The sequence below is a fragment of the Heterocephalus glaber genome, unplaced genomic scaffold (genome assembly GCF_053883595.1).
Source record: "Heterocephalus glaber isolate CG9 unplaced genomic scaffold, H.glaber_assembly_v1.0 deba00001729, whole genome shotgun sequence".
Classification (NCBI taxonomy): domain Eukaryota; kingdom Metazoa; phylum Chordata; class Mammalia; order Rodentia; family Bathyergidae; genus Heterocephalus; species Heterocephalus glaber.
In genome coordinates, this window is record NW_028258440.1 from 13,109,455 (window position 1) to 13,120,426 (window position 10,972).

The 10,972-nt window shown below is 37.9% G+C and overlaps 1 protein-coding gene across 1 annotated transcript; it reads right to left on the reverse strand.

Annotated features, from left to right (window-relative positions):
* Positions 1-9,436: 9,436 nt before the first annotated feature.
* LOC101712919 (small ribosomal subunit protein eS24) lies at positions 9,437-9,867 on the reverse strand. The gene has a single exon (XM_004860011.3). It carries the CDS (start codon positions 9,865-9,867, stop codon positions 9,466-9,468), a length of 402 nt encoding a protein of 133 aa, XP_004860068.1. The 3' UTR covers positions 9,437-9,465.
* Between the last annotated feature and the right edge of the window lie 1,105 nt (positions 9,868-10,972).

Sequence of the window (10,972 nt, forward strand, 5' to 3'; positions counted from 1 at the left end):
GGTTGGGGAAGAGTTTTAAATAACAAGGAAAGAACAGAAGTATGTACCCAAGAATAACTGATATTAAATGTATCTTAAATAAAGTGGAGTATCTTGAGAAAGTAGGATAATATTTGAATGAAGAAAGTAAAATATGCATTGATCACAAATGACTTAGGACCCAATAAGAAGAAATATTAATCCTATAATTTGTTTTCTTATGATTAGAATTGAAAGTTTTTCCCCAAATTTTCAGCAAACCTAACACATAATGGAAAAATAAAACAATGATATTGCGGGAGAAGGGCATAATCAGTGTATAAATTGACTAGATGTAGTTTTTTTTTCATAAATTCTTTTATTGGTACATTTTAGATATACAACACAATTACATTTCTCATTGGGAACTTGTGCCTTTACATGATGCATCTTGGTTCTTATTTTTTCCCCATTCTTATCCCTCCCTTCACACTCTCCACCCTTCCCTATTTAAAAAGACTTTATTTCCAACTTTTCCATTTCTCATCATTTTTCCTTTCCCTTCTTTCCATTCTCCTGCCCCGCCCACTACCCCTACCCCTTTGGACATTTTCTCCCTATTTTGCATTATTGATTATTCATTCTAATCATTGGTACATTTTAGGTATACAATATAATGACATTCATCGTTGGCAATTTGCACCTTTACATATTCTCTCTTGGTTCTTATTTTTCACCCTTGCCCAGCCCTTCCTTCAACCCCTCCAGTCCTCCCTGTTTACAAAGATTTTGTTCCTATTTTTCCATTTTCTCATATTAATCCCATTCCCTTCTATCCTTTCCCCTAGCCCTCCCACTTCCTTCACCTTTGCCCCTTTTCTTCCTATTTCACATTACCTATTATACATTTTAGTCCTTATTTACACTTTCAGTTTCTCACACCAGAGAAACTATTTGGTATTTATACATGTGTGTCCTATTTATTTCACTTAAGAGTATTGCCTCAATGTGCATCCACTTAGTTATAAATGTCTCTAATTTCTCATTTTTTATGGCTGAGTAGTACTCCATTTTATTAAAAAAAACACATTTTCTTTATCCAGTCTCCAGTTGATGGGCAGTTAGGCAGTTTCCAAGTTTTAGTTATCACAAACTGTGCTGCTATGAACATGGGTACACATATATCACTGTGATATGATTCTTTTAATTCTTTGGGGAAGATCCCCAGCAGTGGAATAGCGGGATCAAATGGGACTTCCAGTCCTAGTTCTTTGAGGTATCTCCATACTGATTTCCACAGTGCTTGCACCAGTCTACACTCCCAGCAGCAGAGGAGCAGGGTTCCTCTTTCCACACAGCCCTGCCAGCATTTGTTATAGGTTGATTTCATGATAGCGGCCATTCTTTCTGGTGTGAGGTGGAATCTGAGCATTGTTTTCATTTGCATCTCTCCAATGACCAGTGATCTTGAACATTTTTCCATGTATTTATTTGCTATTTCTACTTCTTTGTCTGAGAAATGTCTGTTCATTTCAGATGCCCATTTTCAGAACTGGGTCTTTAAATTTGTGAGGTCTGATCTTTTTAAGTTCTTCATAGATTAGAGATAGTAGACCTTTGTCAGAGGAAGAGCAGGTGAAGATATTTTCCCACATTGTGAGTTGTCTCTTCACACTGCTGGTGGCTTCTCTTGCTGTGCAGAAGCCTTTTAATAAGAAGAGATTCCATTTGTTGATTGTTTGTGCTAGTTCATGGGCACCTGAGGTTTTGTTCATAAAAATCTTTTCCTACACAGATGTCTTCAAGAGTTCTACCTAACCTCTGTTCCGAGTGGTTTAGCATTTCTATTTTAATATTTAGGTCTTTAATCCATTTTGATTTTAGTTTAGTGCATGGTGAGAGATATAGTTTTAATCTTTGGCAAGTTCAAACCCAATTTTTCCACCACCATTTATTAAAGAGGGTGTCTTTCTTCCAGTGAGGGTGTTTGGCTCCTTTATCAAAGATGAGATGGTTGAATGTGCCTGGCGTTGTTTCTGCATCTTCTAATTTGTTCCACTGGTCCTCAGGTCTGTTTCTTTGCCAGTGCCATGCTGGTTTTATCACATTAGCTTTGTAGTATAGTTGCAGGTTTGGGACTGTGATACCCCCTGCCATGTCTCTGCTACCTAGAATTGCTTTTGCTATTCTGGGTCTCTTCTTGTTTCAAATGAATTTTTGGATGGCTTTCTCAAGGTCTGTGAAGTATTCTCCTGGGCTTTCAATTGGGATTGAATTGAATCTATATAGCAGTTTCGGAGGTATGGACATTTTCACTGTGGTGATTTTTCCTACCCAGGAGCAAGGGAAGTCTTTCTGTTTTCTGATATCATCTTCAATCTCTCTTTTCAAAGTGCTATAGATTTCAGAGAAGAGGTCTTTGATTTCTTTAGTTAGGATGATTCCTAGATATTTCAGGTTTTTAGATGCTATTGTGCAAGGAATTATTTGCCCTGTTTCTCTCTCAGTGAGTCTGTCATTCATGTAGAGGAAAGCTATTGATTTTTTTGTGTTGACCTTGTAACCAGCTACTTTACTGAATTTGGTTATTAGGTCTAGAAGACTTTAGGTGGAGTTCTTGGGGTCTTCTATATACAGTATCATGTCATCTGCAAATAATGACAATTTGAATTCTTCATTTCCTATCTTTATTCTTTTATTTCTTTCTCTTGTCTAATTGCCATGGCTAGAGTTTCCAAAACTATATTGAACAAGAGTGGTCATAGTGGACATCCTTGTCTTGTTCCTGATTTGAGTGTGAAGGATTTCAGTTTTTGACTATTTAGTATGACATTGACTGTTGATTTTTCATAAATGGCTTTTATCAGTTTGAGGTAGAGACCATCCATTCCAATTTTTTGTAGGGTTTTTATCATAAATGCATATTAGATTTTGTCAAATGCTTTTTCTGCATCTATGGAGATGATCATATTGTTTTTGTCCTTGGTTCTATTGATATAGTGTATTACATTGAATGATTTGCGTATGTTGAACCATCCCTGAATCCCTGGGATGAATCCCACTTGATCAGGGTGTATGAAATCCTTCATGATCTTCTGCATTCTGTTTGCCATTATCTTATGAAGGATTTTTGCATCTATGTTCATTAGTGAGATTGGCCTATAGTTCTCCTTTTCAGTTGGGTCTTTCTCTGCTTTGGGGATCAAGGTGATGCTTGCTTCCAGGAATGAATTTGGGAGTATTGCTTCCCTTTCAATTTCATTGAAGAGTTTAAACAGTAGTGACAGTAGTTCCTCTCTAAATGTCTTGTAGAATTCAGCAGTGAAGCCATCAGGGCCCGGGCTTTTCTTAGTTCGTAAGTTTTTAATTATGTTTTCAATATCATTGTTTGATATTGGGTTGTTTAGAATGTCTAGGTCTTCTTCATTCAACTTTGGTAATTCATATGTATCTAGGAATCTGTACATTTCTTCTGTGTTGTCCATCTTATTGGCGTATAGGTTATGGAAGTAGGTATTGATGGTTCTCTGGATTTCTGCTGGGTCTGTTGTAATTTCACCCTTTTCATTCCTAATTGCATGGATTTGGGCCTTTTCTTTCCTTTTACTGATAAGGTTGGCTAAGGGTTTGTCAATTTTGTTGATTCTTTCGAAGAACCAACTCTTGGCTTCATTGATTTTTTTTGTATCATTCTCTTAGTCTCCATTGTATTGATTTCTCCTCTGATCTTTATAATTTCCTCCCTTGTATGAACTTTGGGTTTGTCCTGCTCTTCTTTTTCTAGGAGCTTGAGGTTCAGTATCGGGTTGTTTATTTGGGCTCGTTCTGTTTTTCTAATATGTATATTCACTGCTATGAATTTCCCCCGTAAGACTTTCATTGTGTCTCATAGATTCTGATATGTTTTATTGTCATTGTCATTTAATTGAAGGAAGTGTCTGATTTCTTCTGTAATTTCCTTTATGACCCATTGGTTATTCAGAAGTGTGTTGTTCAATTTCCACATGTTTATGAAATGTTTTGAGTTTCTTTTCCTATGGATCTCTAATTTCATTGCACTATGGTCTGATAATATACAGGGGATAACTTCAATTCCTTTGCACTTACTTAAATATGTTCTGTGTGTGAGTATGTGACCTATTTTGGAGAATAACCCATGTGCAGCTGAGAAGAATGTGTATTCTGATTTTGTGGGGTGGAAGACTCTGTAAATATCTGTTAAGTTCATTCATTCAAGAGTTTGATTGAGTTCTAGTATTTCATTACTTTTTTTTAGTCTAGTTGATCTATCTATTTGTGACAGTGGGGTGTTGAGGTCCCCCACTACAATTGTATTAGTGCATATATGACTTTTCATATCCGTTATTCTTTGTTTTATATAGTTGCATGCACTAGTGTTTGGTGCATATATATTTAGGATTGTCCTCTCTTCCTCTTGGATTCTTCCCTTTACAAGGTTGTAGTGTCCTTCTTCGTCTCTCTTAATTAGTGTTGGTTTGAAATCTACTTGATCTGGAAAGAGGATAGCTACTCCTGGTCTTTTTCGGGTTCCCATTGCGTGAACTATTGTTTTCCACCCTTTAACTTTCAGTCTATAAGTTTCCTTCTGAATTAAGTGTGTTTCTTGTATGCAGCATATTGTTGGATTTTGCTTCTTGACCCATTCTGCCAGCCTGTTCCTTTTGATTGGTGAATTGAGACCATTAATGTTGATGGTTATAACTGAAATGTATTGACTTATCATTGCCATTACTTTTTCTTTCTGTTGGTTTCTCCCCCTTTCCATTTAATTTCTTGTCATGCCAGTTGGGTTCATTCTGCTTTTCTTCCTGTGGTTGTGATCCTCAATGTCTGTTCCTAGGATATTGTGTAAAATTCTTTGGAGTGCTGATTTGGTATTCACAAAGTTCCTAAGGTGCTCTTTGTCATGAAAGTATCTTATTTCTCCATCCATTTTGAAAGATAGTTTTGCAGGGTACATCAATCTGGGTTGGAGGCTGTTTTCTTTTAGGGCTTGGAATATGTCACTCCAAGCTCTTCTTGCCTTGGTTTGTATTTAGAAGTCTGCTGTGATTCTGATGGGCTTTCCTCTGGATGTGATTTGTTTCTTTTCTCTAACTGCTGGTAGAATTTTGTTCTTCTGTTGAGTTTCTGGAATTTTAACAATATTATGCCTATGTGTAGATATTTTTTGATCAAGGCTATTTGGAGTCCTATATGCCTCACTTATCTGTATGTCAAGCTCTTTCCCCCTGCTTGGAAAGTTTTCTGCCATTACTTCTGTGAACTTTTTTTTATGTCATCTGCACTGTCTCCTGTTTCTTCTTTGACTCCAATCAGTCTTATGTTATTCTTCTTTGCATCATCTAGCAGCTGCTGGATTGATTTCTCATGTTCCCTTATAATTTCAAAACAGTGTTTCTTTTCCTGGTCATTAATTGCAATCTTATCTTCTATATCTGAATTTCTGTCCTCACATTGGCTCCTTCTACTGTGTAGACTTTCAATGGAGTGTTTCATCTCCTGGAAATCTATTTGTATCTGTTTTATGGATTTCATTTGTTTCCTATGTTGGGATTCCATCATGTTCCTCAGCTCCTCTCTAGATTTATTAATCATGTGTTGCACTAGGAGCACAATTTCTCCTGTTATCTGACAAATTATTTCTGATTTCATTTTTTCCAGATCCCCTTTTGTTGCCAGTTCAGTGGGTCCAGGTGGTTGAGTATCAGAGTCTTCCATCTCTTTTCCCTTTGGGGTTACTGTAGATGATCTGGAAGTCTGGTTTTGAGACTTATTTATGCATTTTCTCATTTTGACTGGGGGTCAGCAGGAGTGCTGTTGACGTCTGCCAGGCTCACCTCCTCTGAGTTGGGAGAGGTGCGCCAAGGGCCTGGAGTGGCAGTAGGGATGGTGGTCCAGAAGTCCCTTCCCCTGGGCCAGGAGCAGTGGGACGGTGGCTCAGAATTCCATACCTCTGGGCCAGTAGCTGCGAGATGGACAGCAGCCCAAAAGCCCTTTCCTCTGGGCTGGGAGCAGCAGGCGGGATGGTGGCAGGCAGCCCCTTCCTGTGGACCAGGAGCAGTGGGACGACAGCTCAGAAGCCCCTACCTCTGGGCAGGAATTCTTTAAATGCTGAGTACTTGATTAGCTCCAATACAGTGGTCTGGGGGTCCAGTGTCCTCTGCGTCTTTGTAGTGTGGAACCAGGTGGCTGTACAGAGAAGAAGCCAAAGGAGCGGGGAGGGGGGTGGGGGGGGTCCAGTGGATTGCTGCTGGGGCGTGGGCTGATTCGGTGTTTTCATTGGGACTGGTGATCTCAGTACCACGTCTGCAGACCTGCCTGTCTGCAGCGGGCTGATTTGGTGTTTTCAGCGTGACTGGTGACCTCGGGACCACGTGACTAGATGTAGTTTTAAAACATGGAGTTTTATCCTAGAAATAATGAGAAATCATCTAAATTATTAGATCAGGAAACATACAAATCTCAAGCAGCACATTGCAGGATTATTTGAACACTAGTTTGTATAATTTACAAGATGGAGGAGTAGGTGATACAGATACAGTCAATAGGAAGACAAAGGAAGTGATCCCAAAATGTAAGGTGTTATTTTCAAAGCTCAGTGTTTCCCACTGTTTATAAATATCTCAATAGCATTCTTAGATCTCAAAATAAATAAATATTCCTTAACATGGCATACAAGACCCTACACAGCCCCTATCTACATTTCCAGCTCCCTGACTCTGTACTGTATTCTCCATAACTCTGCACTTAGTTTCTTGTAAACTCTACTCACTTCGTTACCTCTGGTCACAAATCATTTGCACCTGTGTCAGGCTGCCTGAAAGGCTCCTCCCTGCCCTCCTCATCTACTTCATGTCTACCTATAACCTACATTTCATCTTGGGTATCAATCCCAACACCTCAACTCCCACCTCCCTACACCTCCAATTATAGGTTCACATAGTACCAACTGCCTTTGAGACATTATAGTTGTCTCTCTTGAGATTATATGATTTTTTGGGAAGCTATTCAGTAATGAATTGTTCACTCTTCTAAGCTCCATGTGGAATGAATGAATATTTCTTATTTCATTTACATTTAGACTGCCTAAAAAATTTCCCAACATCTGGTATGTACTTAATCAATAGTTGTTCAATGAAATCATGATGAATAAGGTGAAGAATGATGTGGTAGAAGCATAAATTGGAAAGAAAGGATGAACATGAAAGACATTTTTAAATAACAATTAGGGGAAAAAGAGAGTGATGACTAAAAGAAGGTATAAAAGATAATTACAAAACAGTAATTATGTCATGAACTGTAGCAAAGGGGAATATGGGCAAGGTGAGGAGGAGAAGGTGGGTAATTTTAACACTGTGAAGCTTAGACAAACATATGACTTGGAGATACAGAGTGAGAAATTATCTTCATAAGAATGACAACTAAAATTAGAAGAATGAAATGTATCCCACAACATGTGTGCATATAAAGCTTTGTATTTCCTTGTGGAGGGACTTCCGTCAGAGTAACAGTCATGATGTCTTACTCATATCTGTTCAAGTTGAAACAGTGACATTCATTGGTTCATATTTTTCCACTGGGAAAATCTTACCTATTTAAATATGCATAGATTTGGAGACTTGCTCCTCTTGGGTAGGTGGGTGAGTGGGGTATTCTGAGTAAACTATTTTCTAGAATACATTCTTATAATCTCAGAAATTGGGATAAGTGCAGAGACAGGGAATATTAACATCTCTTTTTGGTCATGAATCAACAGAAAAATTGATCTTCTATGTGTGATTTTTCAATTGGTTCAATATGGCACAGTGAAATTAAGTGATATATTATCTCATCAAGATTGATTTCCAGTTTTATTGCACTATGATATCATAAGTATATGATAACTTTGATTCTTTTGCGTTAACTTAAACATGCTTGGCTAGTATGTGGTCCATTTTGGAGAAAGTTCCATGTGGCACTGAGAGGAATATGTATTTTGTTGTTTTTGGGTAGAACACTCTGTGGGTATCTATTAAGTTCATTTGTTCAAAGGTTTGGCTCAACTCTGATATTGCTTTGTTGATTTTTCTGTCTCCTGGATCTGTTCATTTGTGACAATGGGGCACTGAGGTACCCCATTACAACTGTATTTGTGTTTATCTGATTTATCATGTTGACTAGTGTTTGCTTTATGAAGTTATGCATGTTGATATTTGTTACATATATGTTTATAATTGTTAAATCTTCCTGTTGTTATTCCCTTAACTAATATGATCTGACTTTGTCTTTTCTGATCAGTCTTAGCTTGAGATCATCTTTGTCTGTGGGAAATGTTAGAATTCAGCTATCTAGTTGTAAGAATAGATCACAAGAATTTTGTTAACTAAGAGAATTAAGTCGTTTCTGGGAAATTCCACAAGTCTGTTTGTTAAAAGAATGCCAGAAAACTTTAAGAGACCTTGTAAAAGTCTCATGGGAGAAAAACAGGTTTTCCTAGTTTTCTTATTTACCATTTTCTGGGATCAGAGGACTGCGACCCAATGACTCTATGGGTGGTAAGAGAGATACGACTCACTATGCACATCTGTGATGTTTGTGGTGGGCCAGTGGGCTTGATTTTGGCTAAAGTCGTCCCGCTCTCTTGATACTATCTGATAAGAAGAGGGCTGCAGTGTGCTCTTTGATGTACGGGATTGGTGAACAGAAACAGGGGACTTGTGAATTCGCCTGTAGCTTTTATGAGTCACTTAAAGTCACTGGTTATCATCAGATGTAAAAATCAGAAAGACAATAGCCAGAATAACTAAGCTGCTTTCCTACATGTATAAAAGCCTTGCTTCTTCCCTTTGTGATTGTCGGATAGTGCCAGAGGAATTAAACTGCTGTTCGTCCAGCAGGCTGTCTCCTTTTCTTTCTTTAAAAGTTGGTGCTTTCCAGGGTTCCAGGTCTCCCTCTAGAGAGACCACCAACATTTGTCTGAAATTAAGATAACAACTCCTATTTTTCTATGGATTTCTGATGCATAGAATATTGTTTTCCATCCTTTGAGTTTTAGTCTTTGAGTATCTTTTTGAATTAAATATGTTTCTTGTATGCTGCATATGGTTGGATTTTCTTTCCTGACCCATTTTGCTAATCTGTGTCTTTTGATTGGGGAATTGAGACCATTCACATTGAGAGTTAGTACTGAGAGGAATTGACTAATTCCTGACATGGCATTATTTTTTCTGTTGTCAATTTGCTCATTTTCCTCTTCTGCTTAGGTGCTCATTGTTCCAAGTGCATTTATTCTTTTTGACTTAGTGACATTGTGGGCTTTATTGTTTCTTTCTAGGATATCCATGAGAATTTCTGCTCATGTTGGTTTGGTGGTCATGAATATTTTGAGGTGCCCCTTGTTGTGGAAATAACTCAATTAGCCATCAATTTTTTTAAAGTTTTTACAGTTTATTAATCCTCTCGTGAAAAACCCGCAGTCACTGCAGATAGGCACTGCAAAAATTTTTACTCCTTTGGCTTTTTGCCAGCACCAACATTGGCTTTTGCAGTGCCCCTGACTTTCTTCATTCTGTTCTTGCGTTCCTTCTTCTGCTTTCTTGATGTCTTTTTCTTCTCATACAGGCCGTGTCTTGTGAGTCTATGTTTGGGTTCATTTTTCTTCACATAATCCAAAGAATCATAAATCATGCCGAAGCCAGTTGTCTTGCCACCCCTGTAATGGGTTCTGAATCCAAATACAAAAATGACGTCCGGTGTAGTCTTGTACATTTTGGCGAGTTTTTCCCAAATTTCTGTCTTGGGTACTGTTGCTTTCCCAGGATGAAGGACATCAATGACCATTTGTTTCCTTTGAAGTAGTCGCTTGGTCATGAACTTCTGGGTCCGGATAGTTACCATGTCATTCATGATTTCGCCACCAGTTTTAAAGGAATGTTTTACAGGGTACATGTCAGGGATGGAAGTTCTTGTCTTTTAGGGTTAGAAACACTTCACTACAAGACTTCCTGGCCCTTAAGTTTTGTGTAGAAAAGTCTGCTGTGATCCTAATGGGTTTATCTTTGTGTGTGATTTGCTGCCTTTCTCTAACAGCCTTTAAGATTTTTTTCCCTGTGATGGACTTCTGGAATTTTGAGTGTAATGTGGCATGGAAAGGTTCTCTTTTGGTCTTGACTATTTGGTGTTCTGTATGTCTCAGTTGTCTGTATGTTTGTTTCTTTCCCTGTATTTGGGAAGTTTTCTGCCATTACTTCAGTGAAGAAGTTTATAATCCTATTTTTGTTGTCTTCTAATTTTTCACTAATTCAAATTATAATTAGATTAGTCTTCTTTGCATCATCTAGCAGTTATTGCACCAATTTTTCATTTTGTCTTGTTGTTTTGAATGTGTCTTTGAGTAATTGGTCTTTAAAGGTATCATTGTCTTATATTTCTGAAATTCTGTCCTCATACTAGCCTGTCCTGCTGCCCATACTTTGAATGTGATATTTAATCTCCTGGATTTCTGATCAAAATCTTTTCATGTACTCTGCTTCTCTGGCAAACTGATCATTCATGTTTTGCATTGTTTTGTTTAGCTTATCTAGTTTTGTATTAGCATCTTCTGAGAGCTTCTGCGTCTTTTTGGTTATTACTTTCATTATAGGTCTAGTTATATCTTCCCTAATCCTGTTCAGTGTCTCTTTGGGCTGTTTTCTAAACTCTTATGCTATGCTTTTTTGTGTAATTCAGCTGTGTGGTTTACACTATTCTGTCCTTTGGTGCCCCCTGGATTAACTTCAGCAGAGTTGGGGTTTTGGGAGGGATTTTGTTGCTTTTTCTTCCCATGTTTCTATGCTTTTTGTTCATTTGTTTGTTTTGTTTTGTGTCACGGTTTGTGAGTGACTATAGTCTAAAGAGTTTGTTGGTAGTATAGAGATCTCTTTAGTTGCTTTTCAGTGATATATTTTGGGTGTGGCTAATTAAATCCTTTGCCATGGCCCCAAGATGCTAGCACCTGGGTTATTTGGGGAAA